Here is a 23,104-nt window from a genome sequence, read left to right as displayed (position 1 = left end):
TAGTTAGGGATGAAATAATAAATAGCTCCCAACAGAGAGAGAAATGAAGAGGCAAAGGCAGGGAAGGAAGCTCTCTTTTCAGAGAAGATGTGAAAAACATATGAAGAAATACTGATGTAGAGAGGCAGAGTAGAAGGTTGTGTTAGGTGATTTATGGGATTTTCTTTTGAAGCCCACAAGATGCCAAGAAGATGCAGGGAGTTGCATATACTGGCTGTTTATATGTTGAGGGTCTGACAGTAGTCAGCAGATTCAGATGCTTCATAGGGAGGCCTAACACCCCACAGAAAGCAGATTGGACGTGGATTATTTTCATGGGTTCAGTGTCTGTTCTGAAGAGTTTGTCATCAGTACAGGTATTCATGCTCTTAGTATTGTTACCACCATACACTTTAGACATATTGGTAGGTATTTGGTCTCAACAGCACTTTGCCAGTGATCTCCAAGTCTAATAGTGCAGATGTCTACTTGTTTGAATTTGACATGTTCTCCCTTCACTGACTATCCCCTTTCCCTCTTAGATTATGTAGGGATTTTTTTTTTTAATGTCTGATTTCTTGTTTAATCACACCAGTCTCTTACGTGATAGAAGCCCTTCACCAAGACAACCTGCTTACAATCTGATGTACAAATGGGCCTTAGGAACGGTCAATTTCTGTGTTAATATTGTAGACCAATGTGAAGCTTGTTTAACACTGAAGAGCCTGGATTTTTTTTTTTTTTAAACAACTTGATAGTCCAGTGTAAGATTATTGACCAATTACCTTTTGTTTCCAGCTGAGCTACCAGGATCATCTGCAATCAAGCTCTCCTCCTTGTGTGATCTTCCAGCTCAGCTGCAAGAATTGTACCAGCAGGGCTTCGTCTTGGCTGCTGTCCACCCCTTCGTGCAGCCAACTGATGAAAAAGAGAAAACTCCCCAGGAACAAATCTTCAGGGCTGTGCTTATCAAGAAAACAGAAAGGTAAAGCACTTCCAGTGAACTGGGATAAAAATAGACAATGTGATTTCCTGCTGAGTTTTGACCTACATCAGGAAATTATAGCAGAGTTTACTGTGCAAGACTTGATTTTTTTAATTTTTTTTTTTGTGGGCTTGAATAGGCTTAACATGTTCTTCGTGTTTACAATTCATCCGCAGTTTGGCAGACGACTCAGAGAATAACAAGTTGAAATATGCTCTATATTTTGGGATATGTTGTCATGAAAGGCAAACAAACAAACCGTATGCCTGACAGTTTGTGAGGATGGTCTAGGATTGGTACCCTTTAATAATTTATTAGATTTAATTAAGGCAGAAGAACTATTTGCTTAGTAAAGACATATTTTGTGTTTAGCGGGTTACAGTTAATGCAATTAATTTGAGAACCACAGCGTTAATGCATGCTTTTATCTGTAGACTTTAGGTTCCTCTTTCCTCTAAACAATACAAGCTCTCTTAATTTTTGATTCAGCACAAGCTCCTTAAATTAAAAGATGACTTTCTTGCTTTGTTCAGAGTCTTAAAATGTATTAAGAATATTTTACATAATCAAAGTCTGAAGATGAATAAACAAACAGGAATACTGTTCTTTTATGTTTTAATCTGATTTTAATAACATCAATAGAATGCGCTGTTAACTAGTTAAAAGCGAATTAAAATGTGAATATTTTAAACATAGATTTAGGATTTTTACTTAACTATTTCAAATACAATTTAATGTTATTTCAATGCTCACAACTCTGCAGCTCCCCATGTTGTTGCAGCCATGTTGTGCAATTTTCCCACATAAATTGCCTTTCTCACTCTGTCCCTTTTTAGAGTGACCTTTACGGAAAGCTGGGGGATAACTCAGCCTCCTGTTTGCTGATTCCAGTCTTTCTGCTGATGCTTGAACGAAAAGCTGGAATTGTTTTAAACACCTCTTTAAAACTGAAAACCACCATTCAATTTGCTACAGCCTGGTGGTCAACTGGGAGCAAGTATGGACAGAGTCAGACTTCAGTCTGTGACCTAAGGGAGGTTTTCTGTGTTCTTACCAACTGTATGTAGGCATTAGGTATCACAGCCAACGCTAGCTTCTAAAATAACTCTCAATTTACCTTGACTTGCTTTTAGTCTTATTAATGAAAAACATCATGCTGGCATCCTGATGTTGTTGGTTAAAGGCTTTCCAGTTTTAAGGTCGAAGTGTTTGGCTGCAGAGTGGACTTGTGGAGTAGTACTGTGATGGGCTTGCCTATTTGTTAGGCCTTATGTTCCCTGCCTACAGAGTGCCCCGCTGCAGATAATGAAAGCATTTGCATGCCTGAGTTTGCAGTGGGGTCAGAGGGCTCAATGTCTTTCAGGACCAAGCTGTAAAGACGCGTCAGGGGAAAGCATCCTCCTCCTTGGCAGTAAAAATGTAAGGGACATCATTGTCAAGCCAGAAAGCTCAGTCACTGCTGTCTTGTGCCATATCCAGTAGTTTACATCTGTGCAGAATGAATGTGAAAGAGTACAAAATCCTAATTGCCTACTCACTCGCTTGGGTGCCAGTGTTTCACACGCTTCAGACAGCTGTAAATGACTGTGCAAAATTAAAGACAGGAGAGAGTCTTGAACCAATTAGATCTCCTTTTGCATTCACACTCCATTTCTTTGCCTGCTCTTATCTGTCATTTCTGGTGCTTGGGGAAGTGGAAGAGAGCTGGTGCAGTGGGAAAAAAAAAACAACAAAACAAAACAGAGAAGTATCAGGAGGGGAAATTACATCAGTTTGGTGTTTATTGTAGTGTAGATATTCTTTGGTTTGGCCAAGAGTGTGGAAGAAACTGCTTTCGCAGCGTGTGAATGCAGTGGCTCTCTGAATCATCCAGCACAAGGGGAGAGAGATGGACATTGCATGGATTTCACACGACCATGGCTTGTAGAGAGGCCTGTTGTACTGGAACCATGAGTTTATCTTATTCAAGTCAGAACTATGGGGGAAAAATCTATGATCAGAATTAACCTTTCTCATTATGCTGCTGATACAGGACAAATGACACCTTTGTCACTGAAGACTGTCAGGTCTCAGGCATCGGTAGACTGTGTCTGTATAAAACTGCTAAACTCTTGGGGTCTGCCGAGGATATTTGTTGATGAGATCAATCTTTATTTCTGTTGTAAGATTTCCAAGTGTAAGTAGCCCAGCTACAGTTGTAGGTTCACTGCTAACATCGTTCATACTGCAAAGTAAGACGTGGTCTCTTGCTGTCCGCTCTGATGGTGGTGCCAGGCGTGCACGGGGAGCCAAGGAGTCATAAAAAGCTCTTCACTGCGGTGTGGGGCCACCCTCAGGATTCCCCAGCCATCTCTGCAGAACCCTTGGGGCTGTAGCTCCTCTTTTACTGCAGGTGTTTCACCACAGATGGCTCCAGCACCACATGCTTAACTTGTCAGTTGTCCAGCAGATACCAGGTGCGGTGTGTTCACCGTGCTGGTTTTGTTGCGCGAATGGAACAGAAACTGAGTTGTTGTGTGAGTGCCTTCTGGTGCAGTAATAGCAATTCTGTGTATAAAGCTGCCTCACATTTGGAGTTCTTTGTTTGAGGTAGCATTGCCTCTCCAAAGGTAGAAAGAGGCAGTGCTAGCTGCAACAGACGATGTGCATCGGGATCTGCAAGCTGCTGCTACCTGTAAAATTTGTGGTGCCTTTAGTTTGTTCAAGAATAAAATGGAGAGAGGAGTGCTTAGATATGTCAGACATTAAAGCTTTTGGAAAAAGTACCTAATAGTGTTGGTCCTCCTGTTTTGCCACTGTTCTGGAGTTTTAAAACACTTTGTGTGAATATGCAATGTCATTGTAACTTTGCTTCTTTCTTTGAAAGTCACTAGATAGTTCTGTTTTTAATCTGTGCTGCTTTCTCTGTAACTATGTTGTTCTAGCTGTATGTTCAGTAATGGAAAATAAGGAAGTAAGACTCGTTCCTGCTCTAGGACATTTAAGGAAACACATTCCTAATGTATATGGAAGCCATAAATGTTGAAAAGCAAGGTTTGTTGCTTGGAAATGTTAAGAAAAATTTAAAAGTAAAGGGCAAGTATATGCATATATATATATATATGCATATATATAAATCAACAATAAAATTATCTACGCTGCAAAGTGTCATGTTCAATTAAAGGAAATGCAATAAATGTAGAAGCATTTAATTCTTTAGAGGTACTGGGCATAGTCTACCAAGTAGATGAATGACTCTGCCATAGCTCTTGATAAATCTAATATACTAGATTTGACTGTATTTATTTATGTAGCACCTAATTGCATTATGCTCAGTGGCCAATTGATTGGAAGTGGTTTGGAAGTTGAATAGAATAGAATAATGGAATAATAATTCTAATGTTTCTGTGATTACTTTTTCCCTTTCTCCCTCTCTCTCAGTTTCAATGGACTTTTAAAATAAAAAGTAATTGACTTTTACTGACTGTGCTAACGTTTGAGACACTTTTCTCAGAGAAGTTGTTTCATTAAAACGTATGCAAAGAAGAATCTTTGAGCCCAGGTTCTTACAGCTTTTTTTTTTTTGGGGGGGGGGGGGCAGGGGGGTGAGATTCAGGGAAGGCTCTAGGTGTGAAGAATAGCCCATGGCCTGCTGGTTCACATTGATTCACACTTGAGAAAAGTTGATTCACACTGATTTACACTTGAAGAGAATCATCTCAGGAAAAAGGATGGATGGTAGTATCCTGGAAAGTGAGAATTTGTGGTAGTGTATTGCTCCTGGCAAAGGGAATGAGGAAGGTCAGCTCATTTGTAAGGCCCTGGCTAACAAAAGTAAGGAGAGTAGCATGCATGTCATTTATGTTCCCCTGAGGAATGGAAAGGTCATTAGTTCTTCGCGTGTCTCTTTTTTCCATTTTCTTTCCATATGTTCTAATTTTGAATATCAGCATCTGTGTTTAGGTGTCTTGTGCAAAGCACTAGCACTGACAGCCTATGCCTGTTCCCTGCAAAGAAATCCCAAAGTCTGCTTCTGAACAAAATTGTAACAATACCATAAGGCAAAGCTGCTTTAATTTATCCCCAGCTCCCTGTAGTGTGACACCCCTGTCTGATGTCTTGAAGTTAAATTCAATGTTAATTAAAATGTTTGCATTTCTCTTTTTAAATACTTCGTGCTACATTTTTTTTCTACTAAGAAATATATATGGTCCAGACTCACCAACTGTCTACTTAGAATAATTCTTACATGTTTGCAGATGGTTTATTTTATAACAGTTGAATGAAACAAGGGAAATAATCTGAAGTCCAGATAGGTTTTTTCTCTTTGGTTCATGTGTCTCTTAACATATACTCTTCTACAGGTTTTCCCTCCAATCAGTAAAGTAGTCAACAAGGCAACATGGCCATACAGAATTAGACTAAATAATATAATTTAAGAATTTTTTTTTAGAATAGACTTCTATGTTTACCTCAAGCAACTTTGCAGCTGTTCTTCCTTACTGTAAAATAATGAGGTGTCAGGTGCTCCAGTAATACACTTGATGAGATGATTCTGTTTCTATTTTTACAATTTTCCCATTTCCATTAATCCTGATGAAATGCAAACTTTCGTCACTTAGCCAAAAATAATTTTATTTATCTGCAAAGAAGTTTGACAGACTTGAGTTCAAAAGTTTAATCGTAAAATGGGATTTTTACATTTTATTTTTAATGTGATTTTAATTCCAAATTATTTCTGTTAGTGACGTCTGAGAAATAGCTAATTTTTTGTCTCCTCTGCATCACTTAAAATCTGGATTCTACAACAGACTAGAAAAATCAAGGTAAATCAAAAAAATCAAAATCAAGTGTAAATGCAAAATATTGAAATGACTTAAACATGCAAATGAATGAAACAGCTTCTCTTTCCATGAAAGGGGGGAAAACTGTTATTCTGAAGAACTGATGAAGTATGAAAAAACAATTACATTAGGAAGGAGTAGCAGCCTCTTGAAGCGTGGTGCTTTATGAAGTCTTGGGTTGGTCCTCTAGCATTTGGGTTTGCACATTCGCCTTCCAGAGGCAATGAAAATGTTTCTGAAGACATCCAGAAACTCAGAGACTCCTTTTCAGAGACTCTTTCTAGCCCCAAAATGCTTTTTTATTAAAGATTTTTTGATAGTTAATTGAAACAGGGAGTTCTTGCTCTGACTTTATATCGAATTTAGTTGATTGAGCCTTGAGCCATGACTGATACCTCTTCTTGGAAAGCCCATGTTTGATTTCCTTGGGTATTTCCTCATTTTCCATGTGGAAAATTTTCATGCCGTGTTTGGTCTTTAGTCTGAGGGTGGTGAGGCACTGGCACAGGTTGCCCAGAGAGGTGGTAGATGCCCCGTCCCTGGAGGTATTCAAGGCCAGGCTGAATGGGGCTTTGGGCAACCTGATCTGGTGGGAGGTGTCCCTGCCCATGGCAAGGGGTTGGAACTGGATGATCTTTAAGGTTCCTTCTAACTCAAACTATTCCATGAGTGGATGAATATTGTGGGAGCCAGTGTCAAATCTCTTGCTTAAATTGCCATAAATGACCAGTCATTTTATTGTCAAAGGCAGTCAGGTTGGTCAAATATGATTTACCCTTGCTAAATCCATGCTTAGTGTTTCCAACGTCTCCTTCATGGGCCCTGAGAAGTTCTACAGAAGGTCTCTGCAGACATACAGAATCTCCAGTCTGTGTTTTGAAATAATTCAGTTTGATGAAAAATATCAGTGATCTTCTCCAGGGCCCCCTGCTTGCTGGAGTTGCCAAAAATACATACTTCGCACTGGCACAATATATTCTTAATTTAAATGTAAATGTGTGTGTATATATGTGTATTTATTTGATTTTCATGTAGGATTTAGGCCTGAAGACAGCAAATTTCTGACCCTGCCTTCATGAGAGTTAGGATCAAACACATTTTGTGTGTAAATGCAGCAAGTGTTGTTGCTCTCAGCAGGCTGATTTCAGCTTGCTGAAAGAATAATATTTATTCCATGCCCAAGAGTCAACAGATATCTTCCTTTAGCTCAAAAGACAATGCCTAGGGTTTTTAAAGCTTTTTTATTTAAGTTCAAAGAAATACATATTTCCTAACAACAACTTCCAACGTTGACCCAAAATAAATGTTCTTTCATCAATGTTCTCAGCGTTATAAACACTGCATGTAAAAGAAGCCTATGTGTCCATACACGCCTGACCTTCTCTCAAGAAACTCTATATGCTGCTATTTAAAAAGTATTTATCTATACGTACTATCAAAAAGTACATATTCCAGTGATAAGGTTTGCTATTTAATAAAATTCCTAGTAAAGAAAATACCTAGATAATAAAGTTAAAACAGTGCACCACGTGTCAGAGTTGAGCTGGTTATGATACAATATACCAGCTTTTATTTTTTTTTTTAATGTTTTTTTTTTTTTTTTAGGTGGGCGTCATAAAACCTGTGAATCTTTAAGTGCTGAGTTCTTGGCATTCAGATAATTGAATTTTGGCAGGTTTTTAACCTGGAACTAATACCGGTATCAACCATGAATGTTAATCCTCTTAATGTGTTTCTAGTTTTTCATAACGAAGATCAATTTGTTACAAATATGCAGATATATTTGGAAACATAAGCTGTTCTGCTATGGAATTATTTCTGTGCAGTGGAAAATCTCAAGACTGCACATATCTTCCCCGCATCATGTTAAATAAACAATCATTTTGGAGTATCTCTGCAGCTTACAAGCATGCTTTCAAGGTTTCAAATTCATGGGTATGGAGAAATTTAGGACGATTAGGACCAAATATTGGCTCCCTTATTTTCTTCTTACATCTGAAAAGGATTGGAAATCCAGTTTGTACCAGACACTGATGTGTCAGCTTTAATAGTTAATGTTTAAGTTACTGGTACTCTGCAGCTGGTAGTGGTTTATCTGCCATGAAATGGTGCCTAACTGCAAACAGCTGTACAGGAAATGACAGCCTACTGAAACAACCATCATAAAATATTTTTGGCCAGTGAGCTTCCAACTGTAAGTGGAAATCTTATTTATTTTATGTATTTTCCTCTTCTTTAGTGGCGCTAGAGGACCAGTTTAGGATTCAAGACCCCACTCTTTCAGATCTGTGGTCCTCAGCCTGCTCCTTATCAGTGACACTTAAGGGTGCCCCTCTACCCCCAGCTCAGATGTGCCTGGAAACTCCATCCCTCTGAACAGTGCCAGGTAGACTCAGATTCCTTCCAAGCTGTTTGCCACCCTCTGGTTAAGGTTTTTGGTAGTCACTGAGGATGCCCACAGTTGATAGTAAATCCTTTTTCTGGAAAATCGATGAAGACAAACCATGAGATACATAACAAAGGAAGAAAAACAAGAAAAAGCCTAGAAAATTCCTGTCAGTCTCCATGATTAACCTGTGCTTGCTTACTCTCTCCTGGTGTCATGGACAGGAGAGTTCCCTTCCTCGCTGCATACAAAGGGACCACATACTTCGCACTGTCACTTCTCTTCCCTCGCAAGCATCATTACGTACGTTTCAATGAGTACGAGCCCTGGTCATGGTGTACCAGCTTCTCCTGTTAGTCATAGCTTCCAGGAAAGGTACAACGTGACTGTATCCCAGTGTACCTCTTTCAGGGCTAAGATACTTTTAAATGGCCCAAGGTATTTTTTTTTTAATTAATTAAAAGAGCACAGGTAATAAAAAAAAAAAACAACCTTGAATGTCCAAAGACAGTGAAGGGAGGAAGATACAGTTTTTCATCCAATGAGGTGGAAGAAATGGCTAAGTATACATCAAGAAGAAAAAGGAGATCTTTCAAATTGTTCGAGCTTATACATTTTATTTAAAGATAAAATGATCTCAGCATTTCTCTTTTGCTTTCTGTTGAGAAATATTTTATGATGGGATGGTGGAAATAAACTTTACATAAAACCATTGCTTTAATTTTTTTGAAAAATTATGTTTGCTTTCTATTAACTTCTTGTGCTGTAAAATTGACAGCAGACTCCAGGGTACAGATTATTGGTTTATTTCTCAAATGACTGACATCAGTCCTCCTTCATAAGAAAAGGGGATATGAGTGCAGGGATGAGACTGAAGTCAGGAGATTTGGACATTTCCTCTGACCTCTGTGGTCTTCATAACATCATAGAATGGCTCGAGTTGGAAGGGACCTTAAAGATCATCCAGTTCCAACCCCCTGCCATAGGCACCCACTAGATCATGTTGCCCAGGGCCTCATCTAACCTGGTCTTGAACACCGCCAGGGATGGGCATCTAAAACCTCTCTGGGCAACCCGTTCCAGTGCCTCACCACCATCTGAGAGAAGAATTTCCTCCTGATCTCTAATCTAGGACTCCCTTCTTTTAGTTTAAAGCCATTCCCCCATGTCCTGTCATTGTCTGATTGAGCAAGGATCTTGATAATGTTCCTATTTTGGGAATTTTTATTTCTATTTTGGGCATCTACTTCACAGTCTCTAATTGAATTGGTCCTAAAAGTAGTCCTCTTAAATTAATAAAATGGAAAATATAATTATTTCTGCTCCGTATAGAATTTACTTATACCTGTATTTAGCTACTTCTGTTTGGCTATACTAATTATATTCAAATAGTGTAATGAGAGACTTTTATGATGTTGATGAATTACTTTGTGATTCATATATGAAATGCGCTGTTTATTGTATAGAGAGGGGAAATAATTTCTTGTCCACCTGGGTTTGCTCAGAAAATTATTTTTGCAGTCTGTGGAATCCAGTGCCATTTATTATCTTTACATGAAAAGCTATAGCTTTTGTTTTCTTAGTTTGTTTTTGACAGAATAAAAGACTTGAATTTTTCCTAAAAAGGTAAAAGCTACCAGTATAGACAAAGACCTGCCTTTAACATATATGGACATATTTTACTTGAAGGCATGGAAAAATAGTTTTTGGTAATATATGGTGCGTCTGTTTGAGGCTAAGTAGAGATTTTACGGCCTTTAACAGGATCTGTTACGTGTATTCTGTAAAATAATGTTCCTAGCAGACTGGTTTTTGATGCAATTATTTTTGTGAACCCTAGGGCAGAGGTAGCCCTCAGATTCTTCAGAAGAGGAATTCATTATCTTGTGTTCTCTTAAATATTTACCAGCAGCAAGTGCGTTTCGGAGTAAGTGCTTGTTAAAGGGGGAATAAACAAACAGGTCATTTTAAATAGTTACGGTAAGAATTGCCATGCTTTTATGGATATCATCTGTATCTCAAGTAACACTTACTCCTTGTAAATGGGTTGCAAGTACGTCCTCCGAAAACTACACAAACTCAGAGGCCAGGAAGCTGCTGAGGTGCAGGAGAGGAATTAGGACAGAGTGGTTCAAGGGCCAACTTCCCCCTCCTTATACGTGTGTACAAACCTCAGCATTATAGGTTGAAAAGGGTTTATTTTTACCAAGAGCCAGTGAGTTTAAACATGAAAGTACAGTGTTTCTGGTACTTTTAGGGTAGTGAGTTGTTGTTTGTCACGAGTATTTGTAGCACCGCTGAGAGCTGACGGCCGTGTGAAGAAGACTTTAGCGAAGAGCGGGCACAGGAGGGACTGGGCCTCTGGGTCTGTTCTGTCCCTGGGCCTCACTTTAAATAAGCATGGATAGTGTGGCACATACTTGATTTTCGGGGTTTGCTATGTTAGCTTTGAACTTGAGCTGTATTATTTCAAAGTCTCCGAGGTAGGAGTATCACTTCCTCAGGCAGGCCGGAGCGGGGCTGTGGTGGGTGAGGTGGGCTTCCCCCACGAGGGAGCCGCCTGACACATTTCATCCTCATGAAGGCAAAGGTCTCGTGGTGCCTCAAAACAAAAGGATTGGTGTGTAAAAAAGGCTTGGTGCCTTGCTCCCTGCTCCTAGTAACCGCTTGTGGTTTGGAATAATACGTGACTGAAGCACTGGAGAATTGTGTTTGCGCCATTTGATGTGGCGTGGACTTTGCATTGCGTTATCAAGTGGCAGTTTTGATGATTTATTGATTGCTAGGGTATTAGAGAGCCTTAGCTCATACATATTTTTATCTGGAAACATGATTTCTATCTGGAAATGATGATTAGATAACATCAAGGCTACATTTCCAGTTAGTCATATAGAGATTATAGAAAAAACTCTAAGTGTACCACTATGTACAGTAGAAGGGAGACTTTCTTAAATGTGTTTTTATGTTACTGAAAAGCCGTTAATCTGCCATGGAAAATCTGCACAGACTAGATTATTTTATCTAGGACATTATCTAGAAGATTAAACATGCTTGTCTGTAGTTCATGTGTTGTCCCTCAAAAAAAATGACTTTTTCTTTGTAACAAATTGTTCTTTGCTGCTTAAATGAATTCCTGTATGCCTGTTACAGACGGGTGGTAGCGGGACCCTTTTAGTTCCCCAGTAATGATTTCTGTAAATCCTATAAAGGTGTTTGGAGAGTTTCCATGGATAGCAATTTTTATCCAGAGTCAAGAAAAGAACAGGACCATGAGTTATGAGGAGAACCTAGAAAGCAGAAGAAAAACAAGTAGGGAAAGGGCTTCAGCATTCTTAAACAACTCATGATCTGCAAAATAACACTGTGTAGCTCATGTATAGGTGAGATGAGAGAAATGAAGCAAGTGTATATGGCCAAAGATGGGAGGAACAAGTACAAAATATAACGTCACGTGATGCTTCAGAAACTTTCTGCAGTATTGCCTAGGAAACACGCACTTCCAGTTTGCAGTCAGCAGCCCACGCATCTCATGGCTCTGAGTAACTGCGAGCATCTCGGGAAAGCCCCTGGGACCATCTGTAGCTGGTGTGTGTGCTTTACGTGTCACACAGCCTCAGTCCTCAGAACAGAGCTCTAACACAGAAATGCTTTCACAAGCACGGCAAGCCTGCAAAGCCCTTGTTTGGGTGTTTTGCTGCTTCCTCAGCAGTCCTGGTTCAAACTTCTTCACCTTTCTTTCTGTCCTGTCTGTACCTGCTCCATCAAGCAGCCGCTGCCCAGAATTACTTCTGTACTTCAAACTGGATCTTTTGATGCTCTGTGTGAGATGTTAAGATAACTGCTTTGTTAGTAATCCCAAGAATTACAGGCTGGCTTTTATTTTTGTACATTCCTCTATGTGTTTTCCTAAAGAGCTGATACAACAACTGATTCTCTACGTTTCCTGTATTGATCAAGCATATCAGTTTCCTTCCACGGCAGTCCAGAGATGAAAACTGCCTTCGGTGGCACTGCTTTGCTGTGCAGGCCTGTGGGCTGTTTCTCAAGGTCATTCAGGCAAACTTCCAAACTTTCCCATTGGGTATTTTGACCAATATCATGTTTCCACATTTTTCAGCAATATATGTGGCAAATGTCACATGGTTTGAATTATTTTAGGAGTTAGTATCTTCTGAAAGAGAAGAAACATAATTGCATTTCTCAGCAACAAAGCGTGAGGTAAGACTTGAAGGGTAGACTACTTTGATTACTTCTAGTTTTTAAATACTGACTTAGCATAATGGTAGGTAAGAGTGGGTATTCCTTTGGTTACCAGCTATAAAACATGTTCTACACCTGTTTGATTTCTTTGCCATTTTTCTCACTTAAGGTAGAATAGGAGACTCACTTTCCATACAAGCAACATTGATCTTTTAGGCTGCCCAAATGGGCCTGGTGCCACTGTCAGTCTGTGCTGTTGGAGCTGGCTTTCTGCATGTCCTGAGAGTTGCACTGCCTGTGAATCCCCTTGGTGTTGGCCTTAGATGCCAGACTGATAAAACTGTTTCTTGGACAGATTAAGAAATCTGGAAGTCCCTGAGGCATTCCCCAATCACTGCCGTGATTTTCTTCCCTAGCAAGTAGTGATGTGCTGTAGCTGCAGGCTGTCAAAACTGTGTTGAACTCAGTGGACAAAATGTGTTGGAACTGAAGTTTTGTCTGAATGTTATCTCTCGTTGAGAAATACTTACAGTGGGGATTCCTGGGTTTGCATTGGTAACAACAGAAAATAATTCTGTTTTTCTGCTGTCTCTTCAGGTCTCCAAAAGGTGACATCCACAGTGAAGGATATATCTTGGAGGTAGAGTGCTGCTCCTATTTGAACCAACCTTCAGACAAAAAGGAGATACCTGATTTTGTTAAGAGAGTGAGTAAAAAATCAAATTAAGAAAAAAAAACAACACAGCATGCTCTTATCTGCGCCATTAGTTGCTGCTACTGGTTCTGTCAGTCTGACAATAGGAATATGCATGAATGTTGTGTAGTTGAAGCACTTCACTAGAATTTGGTGGTATTTTGTAATTTTAAATACCTGAAGGGCAATGATACTTAAAAGAGAAACAAATTATTAATCGTATTATTATGAGAAAATGACTTGTAGTATCACAGAAGAGTGGTCTGTCACAGATGATACCAACTAAGTTACCAAGGTAGAAGACAGTCCTGTAGTGGTGTAAATATTTTAAATTGAAACAATATCATCGTTTTCATTTTAGTGTGCAAATATACTGTTGTATAGTACAACAGATAAAAGGCCTATTAACTCCTGGAATTCCCCAGATTCCCTAAAGTTTTGTTCTGTATGATGATGTTAGCAGCTAGAGACTGTACTCATAAACTAAAGCGCTTTGCCATCCAGAATAGTGTTGCTTTCAATTAACTTTTCTATATATTGATGAAATTGAAAATAACCTTACAATTCCTCATTTGTTGCCTTCTTCTTTAAACTATTTGTGGTGATGTAATATTTTGCTAGACTGAAATTTAGCAGGTTATGTCCATTTTGATGGAGACAGATTTGCTGTGCATGCTTCAGATTTTGCAGCATCTGTTGTGTCCCATCACATGTTATAAAAGCTAGCAATAAATACTATGTTGACATAGCCACCTGGTGTAATAATAGTGTGGGTAGGCGGACTCCCCTAGCTTTAATCCATCTTGCAGTGATGGTCGTGGAGACAATTTTGCAGAATAGACTTCAGCACAGGCTGCATGAGCCTGATAGGGACTCAGCTCGACAGACTACACTCATGTTCAATCTTTGCTTTTTGCTATGAATAGTAAAAACTGGTTTAAAAATAATGCAGATCTGATCATCCTCATACTTAACAGATAAACAGATTTTGATAACAAGCTGAAGTTTTCTGAACAAGTACTACTTTTCAGAAGTTTGAATCCGAGTCTAATTTTTTTCAGGGTTTATTGTGTTATTACACTATTTATTGTGTTATTGCACTATTTGGGATTATTTCAGCATATTCACACTTAGGTAAAAGTGGTGTAATTCTTGTCTATTAGTTTCAATATGTTTGATTTTGCTCTTCAGTTCTTTAAATCAGAGTAGAAATATGTCACAACTGGCAGCAAAATTTTGCATCATTCCAATGGAAAATGTATTTGCAGTTGAATCTTCAGAAAGAGCATGGCTGACATGAAAACAAAATGACAACCCAGGAGTCATCTTATTACCATAAATATTCATTTCTGAGAGTCTTCAAAATGCTTTTCTAGACTTGGAAATGTTTCTGTTGGTAGAAGTCATTTGACTATGGGGTTATGAAGATGCCTTTTTGAAATATAATCATTTAAATTTTAATAGCTGAAATCTATATTTACAGTTTCTCTGTTGGCTGAGTATGTCGCTCATCCTCAGATGTTATTTGATGTGGAGGAATTTGAAGTTCTTTGAAGTTGTTGCTGTCAGGTGTGTGCTGTGTCCCTGTCTGTATCTGATTAAACACATAATGAAAGTCTCAACGCTTTTTTGTAAATATAATTCAGGAAACAGAACTTGTTTGGGACTAGGAATTAATTGTCACATTAACTAATTTGTCTGAGCAACAAAAACGTCCATTGCTTTTAAGGGCAAATAAAACAGATGTTTATAAACAAAATAAATGAAAAATAAAGGAAGTTCTTCAGAGAAAATGGAACAAAAAGCTGTTAGGGAGGGCAATTGCTTGCTTTCAAAAAAGAACAGCCCTGTAATTCTCAAACTGTGGAATCCAATCCAAGTTAATAGTGTGTTGTAATTGAGTAGTCAATCCTTGATCACAGAGCTTTTTGTAAGAAAGCCTTTTAGCACAGGTTTGCCATCTTATTGCATTGCAAATTACTATATATTTAAAAAAAAAGATATCAAATAGAATACCCATATTTTCAAAATAAAGTAACAAGTCAATTTTTTCTCCAACCGGGAATTTGCTAGGAAAAATTACCCTGGGAAAACTAATTTTATTGATTTTATTGTGCACTGCTGAGCAAGTATTATTTACATGGAGTTTGGACAAGGGTGCGATTTTAATAGCTTCTTTTCTCAGCTGACCTTTTGTTGCACTGAAAATGCTGTATGTCGTATTGACTAGTAACCACTTGCTCCTGGCAAACACAAAACAATTCTGCAGTGGAATACAGCATAGGTAATAACTTTTTTCTTCTTCTGTAACTCCATGTAAATGTATAAGAGAAATAAGTAGGAACAGAGAAGTTCTTTCACCTGGAGAATGCTTCTAGCTCCTTGAAACACAGTGCCTGGGTACTGGGCTGATCATAAAACATTGCAGAAATGCCAAAGAACTCTCCAGTCAAATCTGTGTGTCAGTACTGAGAATATTCTGCACTTCAGCACTCTCTACAAATTTCCTATTTTTTTCTATACATTTTTGCCAGCCCTGTGGTTTCTGACCATGGCAAGAGCCTTGGAAGACAGGAGGCTCTTAGGTAGTGGGGACATAAAGCTGTGTGGGATACACTGTTCCTGTGTCTTAAAAACAGGCTTCCAACACCGTGTTCTGTTTGTTCCTTCCTATCCATGTGGATCTAGTTTAGGAAATGACATGTAGCTTGATATGTCCTGAAGAGCTCAAACAGTCCCATGATGTATTGGTCATGTAATTCCTGGGCAATGGAAGAAGCACCTGAACTGCTGTATAAGTATGTTACTGCTGCACTGCTATCAGCGCTCCTGTCTTTTGCTCTTGGGAAAAAGAGAGATTAAAGATTTGCTCATCTGCTCTTTAATGAGCAGAGCTAAACTTCAGATCTCTGTGGCTCAGATCATTCTGAAGTTGTTACAAGTCAGAAATGCTACTGCTAAGTTCCCCTATTTTGTAATACTTTGGCTTCTGTCTCATGTAAGATAGGGTGGCCTTTAATTACTTCCTTAGTTGCTCTTTAGTTCTGTGTATTCTGTTACCATATTTTTCATCTGAGGATGTTCTCCTGAGTCTGCTGCAGCAAGGAGAGAAGTTGGGCTGACATCCCAAGCAAAGAATTATTTTAGATACACAGTCATATATGAATGCCAAGTATGTTTCTCATGACCTTTGCTTTTCACATCAATCCGAGTTAAATTCTCTAGAAGAACTGTAGCAGACAGAAGGCTTTTACTTCTATGTTCACATCTTTGTGGTGTTGGTGAAAGGTTAGGAAATAGAGAAGTTTCTGTACCACTTCTACCCAGTTCTGACATTTTAAAATTTAGGAAGCACATCTTTATATTTTTGGCTGCCTGGTTAACAGTGTTCCGTCAGAAGGAAATTTTTATTTGTTATTTTTTTTTCCCAATTTGATCTCGTTGATCAAATTGATTGTCCCTGTGGACCCATTGCACTTCCCTATGGAAGTACAATAAGCGTGGAGAAGCATCTTTTAAAAATGCTGTATCTCAACTGAAATCCAAATGCAGGCACCTTCCTTTTGTGTTTTTGCCTAGAGAAAGACCTTTTCCTGCTGGCCTGTCCTTACCTGACACAATTCAGAAATGAAGCCAGCTTCTTCCGACAAAGCCAGGGTTGTACAGATGAGTAATAGGTTTTATGCTTTTAGAAGTAGACCAGTCTAGCATGGGATATGATTGCCATGTTGGAGCATGTAATCTTCTGACTAAATCTGTTGTATGAGACAACGTTTGTCAAATCTGCTCATTGCTGTTCCCTGTGTTCACAGTCTCAGTGAACTTTGGTGACATAGTTCAGAGTACCCTAGAAATATTTGTGAATCCTGCAGGTGTAGTGACTTTGTCTATAAGTTTGTTGACATTTGTTTTCTAGTAATAGGGCTGCTGGGCCAAGGAAGTGATGGTGCCTCTCAGACTTAACTGAGAAGGACTCCAGGAAGGAATATGCCACCAAAACTCACTGCAAGGATGCTGTCACCCGTTTACTTCTTTTAGGAGATGGCATCTGATACAGTAATCACCAGTCCTCCTGGTACAAAAGCAAGTTGCCTTTAATTAAGGGGTGAGTAGGAAGTTGGACTACTTTGCAAAGCCAACTTTTAAGGAGTCTCCTGCACTGCTGTGGTAGAGGTTTACCCTGTTTTAGAACTAGATTTACCTGTTTCTAATCATTGGGCTTCTTCCAGACTGCTTAACCAACCTGGAGTGCTGTGTAGAGTGTCTTCAGCATGCTAATGCCGGTAGGAAGAACTCGCATCCTACATTGCTGAAGGGATCTCCTGTATGTGAGTCCTGCCAGCAGTTGTATGGAATATAGCATCAATGAGTATTTACTAGAACTTCTATAAATGTCTTAAAAAAAAAAAAAAAAAGCTTTGTCAGGAATAGAATTGGCATGAAGAATTGATACATTTCGAGTGTTAGTTCATGCACTGTAAATTAATGTACTTTATTACTAACAAGTTTAAACTGTAGTTGAATTCGGTCAGTGTATTCTTTGAAGGTGAGATGTTTCTCCAGAAAGCTGAACATTTACCAGAGGTCAGTCTCACTGCAGGTCTGATGCTTTTATCAAACTACCAACGCACTACTTTTCCTGCTCTCTTTTTTTGTATCTGTTATGGTGTTATCAAGATGACTGCTATCTTAGTTCATGTGCATCATTTTCTGGAGAGTCATCTGTGTTGTGGTTCTGATGGGTGAAGGATTTTTGTGTTGCTGCTCAAAGAGAGGTTAGTTCTCCAGCTTCTTTTAGTTGCTAGGTGGAAGCACGGTTGGCGTATTTAGAAGGACTTCTCCCATAAAATAAAACCCTAGTGTCAATATGAATTATCTTTTAAAATCTTTTCCATAGATATTCTCAATCAAGGCAGTGATTCAGCCCGGATACGGCTCTCTGCTCATTTCCTGTGTGTTTACTCACATCAGAATGCGTAATCATCACTTATGGATCAAACAGGGCACTTTCACATGTCCATGTAGTGTGTACGAGGATAGTAAATGATTTTGACCTCTCAACTTCTAAGTTTTAAAACTCTCGTCAGCATCTTAACTAGATGAAGGCATGGAAAATGAGAAGTGTCCCGGAACAAATTTGTCCATAATGGCATATATTTATATTGTATTTATGTATTATTTATATAGAGAAAAGTATTTTTGTGTTTGTAATAACGTGATAAGCAAATGAGAAGACAAAAGTCTACAATTTCCTATGAAAATTTAATGTAAATATTACTAATCTTTCAATTTTTTGGACTTACAATCACATAGAAAAATACTGATTTCAGTATTTCTCACGTTCTTGTCTCTTTCTGTTTCTCATTTCTGATGCTTCTCGTTTTTGCATTGTGATAGGAGCAAAGCTTTTATGTTTGGAAGAGCTCTAGGCTGCTGGTGGATTTCTTGAATGTGTTGCTGCAGTCTTACAAGGATCTCTTCTGTGAAGTCTCCAATTGCTCTGTTAATTCCAGGGCTTGTTACCATGGATATTGTAATCCTGAACATTTTTCTTTACTTTAAATATGTTTTAGCTGACCTGTTCAGAAATTTCTTGCAGGAGACATGGTCAGAACAGGTGGTAGTAGAAGATAGAGAGGGGAGGGGAAAAAAATCTTTAATACTGCTCACAGGATAGTTCTTCAAATGACTGAGCAGTTCCAGTTTACTTCTGTGTCTAGACAATTACCCTTCTGCAGTACTGTTTATTACCTAGGATTACATATCTGGATGTGATCTCAACCTCTTCTAAAATCATTTCCATCCTTCAAACAAACAGAAAAAATCCTACTCTGAAACCTTCACTCTCCAGAGTACTTGCAAAAGAACAATTCACCCGTTAATTCTTTAGCACTTTGTAATGAAAACCATCTCCGAGCACTTAGCCGACTGCTTTGTTTTCTGCATTTTTTTCAGAGCAATCAGAGCCCCTATTTTGTTTTTGAGTATTTGGATCTTAGCAATGGATATGGTCATGAAGCAGAAGTTAAAACTCAACATCAGTGGTTCAGCTGTTTGTGATCCGCTGTGATAATATTTATTAAAGTGCATTTTGTTAACATTTTATAAGTGTATATATAACAAGAAATGGTAAAAAATAGCATATACTGTATTTTAAACAGCCTGGTGTGAAGGGAAACATCTGTTCCTGGTTAAGCTTCTTTCAACTTGTGTTCTTTTGACTAAGCCATGTAAGAGTGGTGTTGATATATATCTCCCATGAACATTGCACAACTATTTTCAGGACTCTCCCAGGAGCCTGGTTGTGCTTTTATAATCCCTTGCCCCCAGCAGCTTTTAGAGTCGTCCTCTTGACCAAGATAAAAATAGATGTTGTAAAGTATGTAGCTGATGTTTTTAATGATCCCGCTTCTGTCTGGTGGGAAAAAAAATACTTTTTTTTTTAAATAATAAACATGATAATATTTTATTCTGTGCTAAAATAAAATATGGTCAAATTGTTGAAACTGTAATTTTGGCTACAAGTAACAGATGGTTTGATGTAACAATGCGGTTATACAGAAACACTCTTTGGTTTACATAGAGATAAAAGAAAGCATTCCCTGCAAATTAAATGTCAAGTCCATAAGTTTGAGACCGAATTCTTCATATTTAAAGCTATCACAAACGCTTTTTTATTGCTTAGGAAAGGGATGCACTAAACCAGCATATCTGTTTTGAATAGCATGGCTTCAAATTGATTACAATTAAATGAATATGTTTGCTCATGTTCTACAAACACTGAACTGTGTTTGTCCAGCGAAAATGATTGATAGATACAAAGCTCAACCAACCGTCTCTATAAATCTTTATTTTCCCCTTGCTTTGTTCACCCATTAGGTTATGAGTGTCTCTCAAAAGATTCAGATGTAAGGCATGGCCTGCACTTTGCATTTGAAAAATGTTGGTTCTCTGGATCAAGCTTTTGAGACATACTTTGTACAGACTTGTTTTGGTAGTGTTATCAGGTATTTGGTAGTGTTATCAGGTATTTGGGTGGAATAAGAAGATGGCTGCTCTGTATTAGTTTATCCCAGGCCTAAAGCAGTTTTAAGGGAATATATCTTAAATGCTGTGGATAAATCCATGATTTCTTCTCAGAGCTTAGGGCAAAGCTGGAAGGACTCGGGTATGTTACAACGGCTTTTGGGCAGGTACTCCAGTCTCTGAACCTTTGTAGTCTGTGTCCAATGATGTTCTTCCTTTGCTAGCTTTCTGGAAGGAACAGATGCTGAAATAAGACAATAATTTGAGAAGAATCACTGCACACAACACTACAGAGGATGAGATAGTGTGGTTTCAGGAGCTGCCATCTACTGAGATGGGATACACACTGAAAGGAACGCGTCTGCTTGCACTGCCCTGCTCTGTACATAGCCCAGCTGAGTCGTTCTCAAGAAGGAATACATCGCTGACAGAAGCTGAAGGGGAATTCTGACTTGTTACCCTAGACCCTTTCTTGGCTCTGGTAGCAGGAGACATAGCTTGCTGTAACTTAATCTCTCTTGGCAGTGCTGTCTAAAGAGCATATCTTCTGTTTTATTCAACAGAACAGTAGGTTGCAGTAAATTCTTGCATAATTATGTTTTTCCCTGTTCTGTTTGTAGCTTTCAGTTCCAATCTGCAGAGTCTACTACCAATGAGCATGTTGCAAAACTGCGAAGCTTGCTTTCTTTTCCCCGTTTGCTGCCTTATTTTGCTCTGCCACAAATGCAGTGAGAGCTCAAAGTGTCCCATCGATGGCTCTGTTGAAGGAGCTGTGTACTGCGAAGATGTTTTTTGTCTTTGCGTTTTGTTTTTGGACTCTGTCTTCTCTTGTATCTATGAACTTACTTGCAACAGTCTTATCTAAAGTTCTGAAGTGACAAAATTATGGTTAAGGTTTTAATGGGAAGCATCAATATAAACATTGCCAGCAATGCTGTCTAAAGGAAGACCCAGTGGTCTGGGATTACTGGTACTCTTTTCAAGGCATCCCTCCAGTGTTTTATCCATGATGACCAATTATAATGTAATTGGCATTGAAAATGACTGGTAATTGGAAAGTCTGAATGCAGACGGGGATTTGACTTTCTGTAAGCTACATTTATATTTACTGCTATTTATGAGAGCACGTACTGTCCATATCAAATTCATAATTTAATAGGTGAACGTGAACTGAGAAGTATGGGAAGGAGATGCTTCAATGACAGCGTATCCCGTCAGAAAGGTTGCATGGTTTGGATGCCTTCAAGTACTGAAACAGAGTTTGAGAGTAAGAGGACAGAGAAATGATTAGCAGTTGCTGCTTTGCTATTTGATTAGTAGAATTATCCCTATTTGTAAGCTTAACGATGCAAAGTGCCAAAGTCATGGAAGTTTTGAGTTGTTTAGAAATAACTAAACCCTCCTTCAGAACATTAGCTAAGCTTAGTTGGTTTTAAAATAAGCAGTAAACTCTTGGTGCGTGTTGCTGCCTTCTCAGGATGGAGCAAGCAAGATCTATAGTAAATGTCAGAGGCAAACTAAAAGCCTGTCTTAATTTTAAACATCTGCTTCCAGAAATGAACAAGCTAGGAGGGGGACGTTCGGTATTTTGTGATGAAGCATACTGCTAAATGTTAATGAAGGAGGACACAGTTGGAGAACCGTAGTCTTGAACATCCTTTTCCAATTCCAGCTCCTGGCACGCAGTACGTAGTACCCTCCTCAAACCACAAGATTATGTTCTTTGCCTGAAGATCCCTGGTGCTATCTCTGTTGGCAAAGAAGGTTTGTCTGAATCCTAAAATGAGGTGGAAGAATACAGCGACCTTATTTCTGGTGTGCATTAGGAGATCTGATGCCTCGAACATTATTCTTTTAAAAACAACAAGCAAACAGACAGATGAGCATTTCTTTTATTAGCTAAGACAGCTTATGTTTGGTTTAAAAAAATGTAGATAGCTCTGAGCAAAATTGTTTCAAAGTTACTGTTTCAAAGGCCATATGTTTTCCCATCAGCAGGACTAAGTGGCTGTCTTCCTCTTCGTTCACTGCAGAGCTAACTGCATGCATCTGGCTGTTGGGAAATCAGTCTGTTGCCACTGGAGAATGTTGTCCGTTCTCCAAGTGTGCTTTTGCTATCCATGCTCTTTGTAGGTTTTTTCTCTTGTTTGTTTTTGTATTAGCAGCAGTCCCCTTTAACCTGGCATTTTACCTTGTTACATCATGAAACTTACAGCAAACCTGTTCATGAAATGTTCAGTCCAAGTGAGTCCAAGTTTCGAAGATAGCTTTCATCCAGATCGTCAGGAAGTGTAAGTCTTGAGCCCATTTGGGACTGTTACCAATTGGAGTGTCCTGATGACAGTAATAAAACTACTTTTGCTCTGCATGCATGCTGAGAGCTTCCAGCTTCTGGCATACAAGAGCTAGGAGAAATCCCTAACACTTGTCTTATTAAGTCTACCGTTTGGAAATCCTTATCCAAGAGAGAGATTCTCATTATTAAGTGGCTTGGTGTTACTTCCCGTGCTTACTGATGCAGGTGGGATACTACCCTGAGCTTCCTGGCAGTGTCTGGTTTGCTGTGTGCCATCCCATGGGACAGGCGTGCAGAATCTCACTGTGAGCAATTACAGAAGCTGACAAATCACAGTTCTCTTCAGCGGGGGAACGGTATCCTTGAGCTCCTGTATTTATACGTAATACCATCTTGCTTTCTGTGAATTGGAGATTATTTTGGAGCTGATAATGCAACAAGAAACACAGACACACAGACAATACGTGAACTGTGCAATGAATTTCAAGGTGTCTCTATTCTAAACATATGAAAAAGAAAACCTGTACGTAACCGTTCAAAATGGGCTTTCAGCCTGGAGTCTGTGGGTTTCCTTCATGGTCGTGATGCCTATAGTTTAAAAATAAGTAGTTTTCAGAAAAGAGGATTTCGTCTTTCATTTATACCATCGCAAGGCGTGTTGTTACAGACCTTTACATTTGACCACCAGCAATTTTCGAACTAGGTAGGAAGCCTT

At 38.9% G+C, this 23,104-nt stretch overlaps 1 protein-coding gene across 1 annotated transcript in view; it reads left to right on the top strand.

Moving 5' to 3' along the window:
- The window catches only part of RFTN1 (raftlin, lipid raft linker 1), a 92,471-nt gene that overhangs the window by 36,253 nt on the left and 33,114 nt on the right, over positions 1 to 23,104 (top strand). The window contains exons 3-4 of the mRNA XM_068674306.1: positions 778 to 964; positions 12,971 to 13,079. Of these exons, the coding sequence (XP_068530407.1) occupies positions 778 to 964; positions 12,971 to 13,079 (296 nt within the window). The remainder of the gene's footprint in view (positions 1 to 777; positions 965 to 12,970; positions 13,080 to 23,104) is intronic.

The sequence above is a fragment of the Anas acuta genome, chromosome 2, assembly GCF_963932015.1.
Source record: "Anas acuta chromosome 2, bAnaAcu1.1, whole genome shotgun sequence".
NCBI classification, from domain to species: Eukaryota; Metazoa; Chordata; class Aves; order Anseriformes; family Anatidae; genus Anas; species Anas acuta.
Note: the sequence above shows the minus strand (reverse complement) of the source record. Positions and strands in the feature narration are given on the sequence as shown.